Genomic DNA, 13,377 nt, shown 5'->3' on the forward strand with positions numbered 1-13,377 from the left:
CAAGCGAGACCCATCGCTTCCCACGCCACTTCGGGCTAAGCATCGCGTTGCAAGCTCAAAAACTGCTAGTTGCTGGCAGGCACTGCGAAAAAATTTCCTGCTCGCTCATATTTTAATGTCGTTCCCGGTGAAGAAAACAGTAACCCCAAGTCGGGCGACTTGACCGAGTTGGATTTGATTTTTGCAAACGGAAGCAGGCGAGCACGTGGCTTCGTTGGCGCGTTGTTGCTTATCTGCGGGAGCATCTTCCGCCCTCCTTGCATTGTGGGCGCTGTAGTTCCGCCGTGCCTTGCCCAGCGCCGGGGCCTCGTCAGAACTACAGTCCCCAGTAGGCACCGGTCCCTCTCCGCCTCGCCTCTCCACGTGCGAGAGGCCGCTGGCGCCTGGGGGAGGGCTCTGCTCTGCTGCGGGAGGCGCCTGCAGAGCGCTTTCCCCGCGCGGCGCTGTGAGGGTCGCGCGCTGCTTGGGGAGAGGATGGCGGCGGGGTGCTGCTGGCGAGGCGCCTGAGTCCGTGCATTGGGAGAGCAAGAGGCAAAAGGTAGGAGAAGGGGCCGGGAGAGCAAGGGCCGGGGGGCCTGGGGCGGGCGCAGGGACCAGCCTGGTTAGCCAGAGGGAAATGTTTGGGGTGCCACCTGGGAGATGCAGGGTCACCAAGGGCTCTATCCTGCAAAAAACGCAAAACCCCCATGCTCCCAATGCTGGTCCTGTAAAGAGAAGGGGAACTTGTTGCTCCCACGCTTGTTGCAGTTTTTGATACTCTGTGCAAAGGAGCATAGGTCAGGTGTCTCGTCCACGTTGCTCCTGTGGCAAACGTATGTTTTGACACCTGGGAAGCCGTGTGCGGGGTAGTAAAACTTGTCGCGGCCACACCTTGCCGCGCGTTTGAGGGGGTGATTTTTTTTTAAAGTTAATGTATGCATGCCTTTAGAACGTGTATCCCAGCCGCTCCTTTCCTCTGAAAAAGCTGAAGGTGGCTTATGACAAGGGGTGAAAGTAAACATGAGAACGAGATTAGGAAAATCTCAGAATACAAAAGCAGATACAGTATGAAGCAGCAATTAAAGTAACTGGCCGCCTTCCACCTGTGGAAACATTTCCTTGCAACAAGTTAAAAGCAAAACACACACACACAATTCATAATTCATTCTCCCAAAGCATTTCTAAACAGGAAAGTTTTAGTGGCAAAGTCTTTCTAAACAAGAAGGTGTTAGTGGTAAATATATCCTGAAACGGTGCTTGTTTACAGTGCAATCCTAACAATGTTTAGAAGTAAATCCCATTGTGCTCACAAATAGGCTTCCTGGTTTTTAGGATGGCAGCTTTAAACTATGGAAGATATGTAACCCATAGTAATATATACCAAACTCTGCTGTTAAGTGGGGAGGGGGGCTCATTTTTAATGACTGCAGCTGTGGAATACAGTACTGATGTTCTCCTGATGAGCCTACAGATCATTATGTAGTCCTCCAGACCTATGCTTTTTTTTTTGGACAATAATTGTTATAAAGTAATGTAGATGGTGATATATTTGGTCTGATATATTCAGACTGGACCCCCCCCCCCGCAGTTGGCACTCCCATACAACTACAACTCCCAAAGCTAAAATAAAAAAATCCCTGTTCATTGGCTCCAAATTAGAGAACTCTCCTAGAGGTTTTTCATCTGTGGCTGGTTGACCACCTATTAGGGATGCTCTAATATGGGATTTTCTACGTTGAGAGGGTTGGGCTATATGACTTTTGGAAATCCAGCTCTCTGAATCCTGGCCTTTAATTGTAAGTGGCAAGCACAATGTACATTCCCCCTCTGCTGAAGAGAATGTGTGCGCACACAAGCAATTGTATGTAAATATTAGTAGGCTTAATTGCTGTAGTTCTCCTGACCTGGTACTGGAGCAGGCTGTCTACTGCATTGGTGTTTATAACATTCCAAGGGAGTAAGCTGCGCAATAAACCACATGTGGCTAGCTGGCTGGCTTTCTTTACATATTTGGTCGAGAGCTGAATGTAATATTACAGCTGCTTAAACTACACCATAGAATACATTCAGAAAATCTCAGGCAGAGCAGTGCTAACCAGGTAGATTCTGATGCATGTCACCCCACTCTCCAGGCAAGACTAGATTCCAGGGGTACCAGGCACTCTTACCAGTGTCTGTGTTTCCTTTTGGGCAGTGAGACACAGTGGAGACGGTGGTGTCTTTATGACAACCTATATATACCATATATATCTAACCCTTTATTGAATCCATATATTTTAGGAGAGTCTTGCCCCTCCCCCAAATTTATAAGAATATGTTAGTGTACCTAATGTGTGAGATGAAACTGCAACCTAGCTTTTGGCCAGGGTTTTTGGGGGTGGGGATGGGGAAGGTGGTTCACCTCAACTTCTCCCAGCCAGTTTGTGTGGGGTTAGGATTACAAAAATCTTAGCAGGAGTTGGGAAACTTAATTTTAGAAGGGAATTAATGCTTTATAAGTATAACTGAAAAAAGAGCGTAAGTGGGTTGGGGGGCGGGGGGCAGATGAAAGAAACCATTAAAACAAAACAAAAAACCTATAGGGGGAAAATCCAGAAGGAGCAAAACATAACCACATATTAGCAGGGTCAAGGTATTTTCAAATGAGAGTGGAAAAACAACTGATGGCAGATAAAATTGATCTCCTGGAGCAGGGAGTTCTGCATCTTGGCCACCACCAAATGAAAGGTCTGTTCCCTTTTACACACCAACCATACTTCTAATGGTGGTGAGAATAAACAGGAAAGTTTTTTATTCAGGCCTAAGTGGATGGCAGATTATTGTATTTTCAGTGAAACCATTTATGTTACATCCAGCACTTTGAATTTGACCCAGAAACAAATGGGCAACCAACACAGCTGATGTAAGAGAGGAGCCATGGCGGGGGGGGGGGGGCGGGGGGAAGAGAAGGGTTTACTGAAATTCACAAGCTTACACTATGACCAGTAGAAGTTGGCATAGCCATGCCATAGCAGTTGTCAGTATAGCAGAACAATAGGCTTGCCCCACCTAATTGTAAAATAAAACGTTATTATGGTATGCATGCACTATTCCTTTTATTAACTTGTAGGAACGATAGTGCTCAGATCTTTAATAACCTTTGATCAAGAATGGTAGTGTTTTTTTCATTTCATTTTATTTCAGGACTATGCATGCGTTGCAATTGTGTTGTTGTTTTTTAAATAGTTGGTTATTGAAAGTGATGGTGCTGACTCAAATGAGCATGCAATGGCATGACTCTGCAGACTTTACTCCCCAGTGTTTCAAAGATCAAATAAGGTAACACCTTGCTATCTTCTTTTACAGAAGGGTTTACTGAAATTCACAAGCTTACACTGTGACCAGTAGAAGTTGGCCCAATAAAATATAGACCTTTTAAGTTTCTGTGGAGTTCTGTTTGTTTTTAATTTAATTGTAAAATATGCCTTATTGGAGTATCATTTTTATTTAATATTTTGGTTTTCTTTTGTCAGTTTTTAATGTCATTTTTACTAGCTGCTGGAGACTCAGCAAGTGCCCTACCATGAAACTTTATTAGCAATGCAGTTGTTTGTGCGTTTAGTCAGAAATACATCCCACTATGTTCATTTGGACTTGCTTGTTGGTGAGTATGCATAGGGTTGCAGCTTAGACCAATTAAATTGAGACAATACTGTAAATGCCCTCTCAAACACCATGCTAGTATTACATGTTCACTACATTGCGTTGTGTCAGCTACACTAACATGTAGTGCTTACTTTTTTGAAAGACAGCGACTTATCACTTGAACACAGACACAACCAAATTGGGAACCTCCTGGCTTTCTTGGCTATTACATCTCTGTATGTAAGATACTGATAGTGTGTGCGCGCATTTGTTTGTTTCATAAAACAGGCTCACAACTTAGTATTCAGGGAGCATTATAATAAGGTCTGGGGCAGTGGTAGACCTTAGGGCATATCCACAATCCAGACTGGGATTCAAGCAGCATTACATATAAACCCACAAAAGTTACTAGCTCACAAATAGACCCCCTGTGGGGGTCAGCTGGAGGCAGTTGATTTTATTTATTTTTTTGCTACAGGTGAGTTGGTTAAGTTAATTTTTTAAGCCTGTGTTAGAGAATAAGAATGGAGGTGTCTTTTTATCTTGAAGTGTTGTCAGCAGCAGCATGGAACCTTCTTTATAGTTGTTTTATAGAAGATAAAAAAGGCTTAGTTGTGGTGTATTTTCATGCAGATACAGTGGTACCTCGCAAGACGAATGCCTCGCAAGACGGAAAACTCGCTAGATGAAAGGGTTTTTGGTTTTTTGAGTTGCTTCGCAAGACTATTTTCCCTATGGGCTTGCTTCGCAAGACGGAAACATCATGCAAGTTTGTTTCCTTTTTCTTAAAACCGTTAATACAGTTGCGACTTGACTTCGAGGAGCAACTCATAGCACGTGGTGTGGTAGCCTTTTTGAGGTTTTTGAAGACTTTGGTGATTTTTGAAGCTTTTCCAAAACTTTTCCGACACCATGCTTCGCAAAACGAAAAAAATCACAAGACGACAAAACTCGCGGAACGAATTAATTTCGTCTTGCGAGGCACCACTGTAAAATGTTTGAGGAGCAAGGACCAAGTGAGAACCGGGGCAATAAAACAATGAATTTATTTATTTATTTTTAAAAAATGTGTAGATGATTTGGCTACCACCCTGCTAGTTGTATTTCTGGCTCTTGAAGCTAAAGAAATCTGGTGCTTGGTAGCCCCTAGGATAGAGAACTGTAAATCTCACAGATACTGTCTCTGAACTCCTTGGGAAAAGAATGGGAAGCAAGTGTAATACAGGTGATACTGACACAATCTGAAAAAGTAAGGCTTGATTGATTTTTTCTTTTTTTAAATTTTTTAAAAAGATTTTCCTGGTTTACAAAAGTAAACCAAGCCTTGGCTCTCTTTTTCAGGTTGTGCAGTCTTTTTTACAGATCGTTTACATTTGTTATGAGACATTAGTGTTGAGTACAGTATGAGGTCAAGACAAAGAGAGTGGGGAGAGGGGTGGTGTACATGTGGGGTTTTGTGTCAGTGTCAACTGGATAGGTTCTCCTTCTATTCGCTTGTTGCATTTCCTTGGTCGTGAGAGGGATTGGGGGCCCGGGTGTGGTTGGTTGTCTGTGCTTGGCTGCAGTGGGGTTTGTTGGCATTTGTAAGTGGGGGGAGGCATGTTGGGTCAGGTCAGCCAGATTGATTTGTGTGCTTGATTGAGTTTCTAAATCAAGATGACAACTTTTTAAATGTGCTTTTGGCCAAATACACACAGCAACAGTGAGATAAAATTCAGCTGGTCTGAGTTACCAGCAGTAAAAATAAGATGATCTAAAATAACACGATATATTGTAGAATGCTCTCCCCTGGGAGACTCACATGCAACCTTCATTACATATCTTTAGGTGCCAGGCAAATGTTTCTCTTCTACCAGGCATTTGGCTGATTAGATTAACATTCTATGGCTTTTTAAATTTGCTTGGGGGGGGGTTGTTTTGGTTTGTTAATGTATTTTGCATTCTCATTTTGTATTTTTCTGTTGTGAACGGCCCTGTGATCTTTGGATTAAGGGCAGTATACATTTTAAAAAATCAAAAATCTCTAAAGCCCACATTCACTAATGGCTGGTTCCATTTTGATGGTGTTAAGAAGAGAGAATTTAAGTCTTCAAAATGTACCGAAAATGGTTTCTATAATACCAGTACAAACAGCACATCTGCCACCAGATCTCTAGCTACTTTGGTCAGGATCCAAAGTGTCACATATACACCCCCCCTACACAAATTTCATACACATCTCCTGTTCCATTGGCAACACTACACCTCTAGAAAGTCAAACCTGAAAGGTCCAAAGTGCATTTTGTCTCCTGAAGGGAAGGGGATTATCAGCTAGTTCACCTCCTACAGAGCAGTGTGGTGTTCTGCTTGCTCACCCGTCAGATTGCCCTAATCCACTATAACGCTGTCCAAACAGAAGTGAGATGTTTCCTCTGTATAACCTGTTGACAGAGCAGGAAAACCTGACTGTCAAATGGGGTGGAGAGAGGGTCCAGAAAAATGCAGGGCTTAGCAGAGTGTATAGCTCTGAGAGTTTTCAAATGGAGTTGTAGAAATTGGACATACTTCGATGGTACCCTGAATCATAGGTTTTCAACTGTTTTGAGTCTACTGCTCCCTTGGCCAACTACCTTCTTTCTGCGGCACGCCTATGGAGCCCAGTTATGTCACCCCTTGCCTGCAGAGCTGGCAGCCTCTCACCCTTTTTCTGAACACCCTCCCTTGGGAGTCTTCCCTCAGCCTCCTCTCCCCTCTCCTTGGGAGTCCTCCGGGCAGCTGTTCCTGCCTCCCCTGGTCCCTGAGCAGCCTGCCCACCACCAAAAACTGCTCAGGAGGGTCAGCTAGCAGGGGTGGAGAGAGAGAGAAGAGAGATGCTTGGACAATCACATTAGCATGACATTTAATTCCACCCATTGCATTAATCTGTGGGTGACCAAGTTCCACTGGGACTCTGCCCACCCTGCTCCCAGGAAGAACATCACAGCGAGGGGGAGACCAGCCTGGCACCATCTGCTTGCTGGCCAAGGAAGGAGCAGCTGCAATAGGTTTTTTTCTCTTGCCTCCGTGGCAGAAAGAGCCTTTGCTACAAATGCTAGTTGCTTTGCAGGGGTAAAGGATACCTGCGACCCATCTATTGGTCAGAGAAGCAAGAGCCACCAGTTGCTCTTAAGGCAAGAACTCCTGCAGGGGAATGTCATCCTGGGATGGAGAGCTGGATACAAATGCCCACTTCTAGCTCACGACTTTATTGTGACTGATCTCCTTTCTCTCTCTCTTCCTTCCTTCCTTCAATTTCCATTTGCTCATTTGATTGTTTAGTTTGTAAGGCTGGTCTTTCATTTCTTTAATTTATGTAAGTTGCTTTGGAAGGCAATAATTGTCAAAAATTAGTACATTATAAGAAACTAAAGATTGAAAATTGAATGTTTAATGAGCTGAATGTGAACCTGTTGATCCTGAAAGCCAAGAGGAGGTAATACCAGCTGAGGGGGTTGTCTGTAACCAGTGGGCCAGATTTTTCTCAGCATAGCAGGGGTCAGCAAACTTTATCAGCAGGGTGGGGCGGTCCACTGTCCCTCAGATCTTGTGGGGGGCCGGACTATATTGGGGGGGAATGAACAAATTCCTATGCCCCACAAATAACCCAGAGATGCATTTTAAATAAAAGAACACATTTAAATAAAAGAACACATTCTACGCATGTAAAAACACGCCGATTCCCGGACCACCCGCGGGCCAGACTTAGAAGGTGATTGGGCCAGATCTGGCCCCCGGGCCTTAGTTTACCTACCCATGGCATAGTGTATCCTTTGAATAATAAGGATGTTAAAACATCCTGAATGTGATGTGTGTGGAAGCGGGAGGCGGGGTTGCTAGTAGAAACTAGTAAATATTATTTAAGTTTTTTATGTCCCATTTTCCCCATTTTACTGGTGAAAGCCAGCTTGTAAATAAGGTAGGGTTGCCATATTTCAAAAAGTGAAAATCCGGACGGAAAAGTTGTGTCATCGTTGTTTTTTGCCCAAAGTTGATGAGTGTTTGGTAACTCTAAATAAGGACAATATCCATATTACAATTGGAGGAAGGAAAGCATCAAATATTGTAAAACTACAATGACAACTCCACCCTAAAACAGCAGAAGAAATTCTCCTGAAGAAGTGTAGGAGAATAGAGGCAACTCCACCTAGGAGTGAGTGATACCAGTTAGGCACCAGGCAGGCATCTCTGGAGAGCGTGTTCCAAAGGTGTTGCGCCACCAGGAAGAAGGGTCCCTTCTCTGGTACAGTGGTACCTCGGGTTACATACGCTTCAGGTTCCAGACTCCGCTAACCCAGAAATATTACCTCGGGTTAAGAACTTTGCTTCAGGATGAGAACAGAAATCATGTTCCGGCGGCGCGGCAGCAGCAGGAGGCCCCATTAGCTAAAGTGGTGCTTCAGGTTAAGAACAGTTTCAGGTTAAGAACGGACCTCCGGAACGAATTAAGTTCTTAACCCGAGGTACCACCGTACCTGCATCTGCTTCATTGATGATTGTTCACTGGGCAGGGTGTGTGTATGGAATTGTTGCAGAGAGAACAACTTAGAGAAGGGTTTCTTATGTTAGTCTAAATGATTGAATGCGCACATATGAGAGATGCTGGTCTTGTGTATAGGCTGGCCCCAGGCATTTGGGATTTTATGGGTTGCCCGAAACCAGCACTTTGGCCAGTTTGGTTCAGTGCAAATTGTGGGAACATTGGAAGCTGCCTTATACTCAATCAGACCATTGGTCCATCCAGCTCAGTTTCATTGTCTGCCTTGTCTCTTACAGTTCTGGCATAATATGCTCATCTCATCATATACACCAGTGTTTCCCAACCACTGTTCCGCGGCACACTAGTGTGCCGCGAGATGTTGCCTGGTGTGCCGCGGGAAAAATTAAAAAATTCGAAAGATTTTTTTTTAAAAAAGTCAAATTTTCGATTGGGGCGCTGTCACTAGATGACCCCTGGGGTTCCCTCCCTCCCTCCCGCTCTGCGCCTCCCTCCTCCTCCTCCTCCTCCGGGGAGGCCCTTCCTGGCTCTCGGCCAAGGCTTGGCGGCTGCCACTCACTCACTCGCTCACCCGTCCCTCCATCCCTGCACCCGGCCTCTCCCCCTCCGTCCCTGGCGCGGGGGCTGCCGGGATCCGTAGTCCCCTCGCCCTTGGGCTCTGCGCCCGCGCGGGGTGCGCAAACTACGTTTCCCAGCGTGGCCTGGCGGGCCGGGCGTTTTGTTTGAAGCGCTCTTCTCCCGGCCATGGAATGAGCGCAGCGGCGGCGGCCGGGCGGGCAGGGGCTCTTCCGCGCAGACCCCGCGCAGCCTGCCTGCGCCCCCGCGGAGATCGGGCGGCAGGATGGAGCCCGGGGATCCCCGCGGAGGTGGAGCGGCGGAGGCGGAGGCTGCCCCCCAGGTAGGGCTGCGTCGGGGGGTGGGTTATTTTTGCAATGCTGCATCCGCGCCGGAGGGGACGCATCGGACCGCGGGGAGACCCCTTGGCGGGCGTGCAAGGCAATGCATGCGTGCAGGCGTTGCATGGAGTGCAGTGCAATGCAATGGCAACGCGGCGCCCTGCATGCATGCATGCAACTTCCACCGGCGCTCCGGACTTGGCAGGTGAGGGGGGTCCCCAGTGGGCAGCAGAGAGAGCCGGGAGGGTGAAGGGGAGCCGGGGGGGGAGCAGCGCTGCTCCCCGAGCCGAGCCCGGGGGGAAACTTCGGCGTCGTTGCGCCGGGTGTTGGAAGCGGAGGCTGGCGGGGGCCCCTCACCTGCAAAACCTGGTCGCCTCTCATATATTTCGTGCATTGCATTCATCGCCCGCTTTCTCCTCCAAGGAGCTCCCGGGGGCGCGCGTGGTTCTCCCCGTGTTATCCTCGCAACAACAGCCCTGCGAGGTGGGTCAGGCGAGTGGCCCAAGGGAGCACCCAGGGATTGTCCTGGCCAGGTGGGGTGATTTGAACCCTGCTCTCTGCCCGGTCTTCGTCCTCATTTAGCCCCCACATGTGCATGACTGTGCATGACTGAGGTTTTCCCCCCTCGTCTTGGCTATGGTGTGAGTCTGTGCTGTTAATTAATGGGGTTCTGCCTTCGGAGAAGATGAGCCAGCCCTCAAGGAGATGATTATGTAATTTGCTAGCAATTCATGTACCTCCCGGCGTGACGCTGCGCGCTGACGTCACGGGGCTGTAATGGTGGTGTGCCTCGAGATTTTTTTCATGAAACAAGTGTGCCTTTGCCCAAAAAAGGTTGGGAAACACTGATACACACACACACACACACACACACACACACACACACACACACACTTTCTGGCCTTTATACTGCATCTCAGGGTGGGTAACAGTAATTCAGGGAAACAACCAAAACAGAATGAGGCCATAAAACACTTATATAAGACCATTCATTTCCACGCTGCTGAAAGAATTCCAGTCATGTATCAAATGCTTGCATGGCTAGCCATGTTTCATTGTACAGAGCCTCTTCACAACCAGCTTAAACCAGCTGAAAAACCCAATTGGTCTTGAAAAGTAATTTCATGTATGATGCATTTCAGTCTAACCTGGTCAGTAGTTAATCATAAGTATTAACCTCTGTTATTGCCACTCATTCCTTATTCAGAGCCTGTGTGTTACAGCAGCAGCAGTGTTAGATCTGTATGGCTGGCAAACTTGGTTCTTATCCTTGCTCAGTTACGATGTGACCAAGGTGTCCTTGGGTATTTCTCAGCCCACCTACCTCACAGGGCTGTTGTGAGCCTTAAAGAAACCTCTGTTCTAAGCTCTTGGAGTAAAAGAGTAGAAAACAATAGGGATGATACCAGTATTTATCATTCATTGCTTGCAAATGTATCAGTCCAGCTGAATAAACTCTGCTTCAGCATTTCTTGGTTTTTTGAAGTTCTGATCTGGCAGCCTTCAAGCATTCAGTTGAAATGGTCACAGGCACCATGTGGAAGCGGACTTAAAAGGCATTGCAGTGGCAGCAGGGGGGCAGGAACCAGAGTGTTGTTTGTTCTCTTAGATTTGTAGCTACAAAATTAACTAAATTCCCAGCCAGATGATGGGGGTATTAGTTTGCAATGTTCCAACTAGGAAATTTGACGTGGTGCCAAACTCTCCTTTTTCTGCAGACACACCTATGCATGCTGGAGGCTTTTCTGTGGCCAAGGGACAGGGATGCTGTGAAAAGAGCTCCTCTCTCCTACCACTGATTGAGACAACGTGGTTGAGCCATGTCTGCTGAGGCCGAAAACCCCGAAAAGCAACCCCCCGACCCACTTCCGGACCCTCGCTGGAAGCTCCTTGTGTTCTACCTCTGCTTCTATGGCTTCATGAACCAGATCAGACCTGGAGAGAGCTTCATCACACCCTACCTGTTGGGGTCGGAGAAGAACTTCACAAAGGAAGAGGTGAGCTCAGGGGAGAGTTGCAGAAGGCCAAAGGGAGCCCTGCATGTGAACGGAGCAAGTTTTCCCGAGTAGCTTCTGGTCTGGGGCAGTAGGCTAGGGATGGCTGCTTCTCCATCCCCATATCCTGCCTGTGTGTGCTGGTGGGAAAATTGAGAGGATCAGTGGGTGGCCCATGGGGAGGAGAGGGGTGGCTGGGATGTGCAGAAGACAGGTGGGCATAGGCCTCCTGGCGTGCAGCTACACATTAGGAGACACCTCCAAACATTATGAGGGCTTATCCACACTTACCTTTCCCCAGCTCATTCCAGCCACAGCCTGTGATTTAAAAGCTCTGTGTCAGAGCACTTTTCCCCTTCTTCGTAGCTTTCCCCATGGAAACCTGCTCTTTAAAGCTCTATTGGAGCAAACAGCAATTGGATCAAAACCCAAATAGAGGTTTGCTCCAATTTAGCTTTAAAGAGCAGGTTTTTGCAGGGAAAGCTTGGGGCAAAACAACAAAAGGTAAGTGTGGATAAGTCCTAAGCTATCAGCAGCACAGACTGGCTTGGGAGGTGGTGGACTCTCGTTTGCTTGAGGTATTTAAGCAGAGGCTGGATGACCAGCTCAGGGATTTTGAGGCTGCATCCTGCATTGTAGAGCTTATGCTTAGTAGAGTGTCCGACAAAGTAACCTTCACGGTCCTTTCCAGTGCCATAATTCTGTGATTCTGGACACGAAGGGTAGTGAGAAAAGAGGCTTGTGCTGAGCCAGTGCCAGCGTACACAGCCCTCACCATGCAGCATTGCCTGCCCGATGGGAAATGGATTATGCTTCACGTAGTTAATAAAGTAATGAAAATCACTGGGAAAGTGTTTTATCGTTTGGTCACAGTGCTGTAGGGTGCTATTGTGCTTTTTTATTATTATTAAATGCAACCAAAAAGAACTTCATCCTGTTGCCTGCCTACCTGTTGCCTGTTTAACAGTTTGAGTTTGTAAGTGAATTGTTCAGCTGGGTTAGCTAAGTAAGCATCTGAGTTGTCTGCTCACTGTGAACTGTTGTAACAATGTAAGATCTTTTTGCCCAGGAAGGAAGCAACATGTTGAAATGCATTGGGCTTTCTTTCTCTCCCTCCCCCCCTCTTTCTTTCTTTCTTAAAATGCTGCATTGTTTTACGATTCCCCCTTTGTTGTTCCTTTTCCCGTTCATTCCATCCATCCTTAGTTGTTTTCTTTGCTTTGGATCTAGCACTTTTGGGTGGCTGGGTACCTATGGGAGATGGGACACAGTGTTCCTTCCTGCTGGCAGATGGCATCAAAGTGTATCTTTGCCCCTAACTGCAACTAAGGAATTACTCAGCAACTTCCTACTTCAACCATGCCCCCCATTTCTTCCACAATCTGCTCCTGGCTATTCTCTAGTAGTTTCAGCAACAAGTGGTGCTCTCTGCCAGGAGACAGAGGGCATCTTGGAAGAGTTCCGCGATAATGAAAAGGAGGAGGGCAGTGAAGTGGTACAAATTGCAGGGCACGTGGATGGCCCTGATTCTCATAAATCTAGTGAAATCCCTTGCACATCTTATGCAGCTCTCATTGACTTGCTTTGGACACCACACCAAACCATGTTTTTGACACTGATGGAGCAGTTAGGAACTCAAGCACTCCCCGATCCCATTCATGGCAATTCCCTGCCTCTTTTTCCTGGTTTGAGGAAAGCCATTTAATCCCACCTGGCAAAACTGGTTTTCAATCCCAGGGTGAGCTCATACCATAGATGAGGTTTTGGACTAAATGGTCCAAACTACTGTATGCTCTGAATCAGACTAGGAGACAGGGTATCACCATGCAGAACGGGAGGAGAAGGAGGGAGTATGTTAGCACAAGACTCCTGGGTCCTCATTCACAATAGGGCAAGCTACCATTTGGCAGTACCTCTGAACTGCCCCAATTCTCTGGCTTGATACCTTGGTTGGTAGCCTTGATCTGTCAATAAAACCTCAAGCTTCCAAGACATGCAAACATTTGCTCCTTATCTGGAAGTAACAGGCTAAGGTGCAGGGTTGTTAACTGAAGCTTCTCTCAGAGATAGTGAAGCACTGTTGACCTGTTACTTCCAGTAAGTAAACATTGGGACTGTCCAGGGCTCATGAATAGAGCCAAACCACCTTGTGTGTGTGACTTGAACAGAATTTTAGGGAGAGGATTCCACAGGAAGTATATGTTTCTGCTCAAAGGAGATGGGGGTACTGCCAGTCTTCCTCAGGTGACTGCTGAGGATGAATACACCATGGGGACTTTATTCCACTCAGTTACAATTGCAGTCAGAATTATCATTTTTGCTGGGGGATAATTGGTGTATGTGGACTGTGGAGGTGGTGAAGAGAGGGGAG

General features: G+C 46.8%; 1 protein-coding gene across 3 annotated transcripts in view; it reads left to right on the top strand.

Moving 5' to 3' along the window:
* The first annotated feature begins 359 nt into the window (after window positions 1-359).
* The window catches only part of SLC19A1 (solute carrier family 19 member 1), a 29,108-nt gene continuing 16,090 nt past the window's right edge, over window positions 360-13,377 (top strand). For 2 of the 3 annotated variants that reach the window (XR_014009811.1, XM_081200812.1), the window contains exons 1-2: window positions 360-538; window positions 10,731-11,009. Coding sequence is in view for 2 of the 3 variants with exons in the window: in XM_081200812.1 (XP_081056938.1) it covers window positions 10,833-11,009 (177 nt within the window). In the remaining variant the exon portion in view is untranslated. Of the gene's footprint in view, window positions 539-3,197; window positions 3,298-10,730; window positions 11,010-13,377 lie in introns of those variants that run through there. The other variant, XM_081200813.1, reaches the window with a different exon arrangement.

Source organism: Podarcis bocagei (assembly GCF_964188305.1).
Source record: "Podarcis bocagei genome assembly, chromosome: 1".
Taxonomy (NCBI): domain Eukaryota; kingdom Metazoa; phylum Chordata; class Lepidosauria; order Squamata; family Lacertidae; genus Podarcis; species Podarcis bocagei.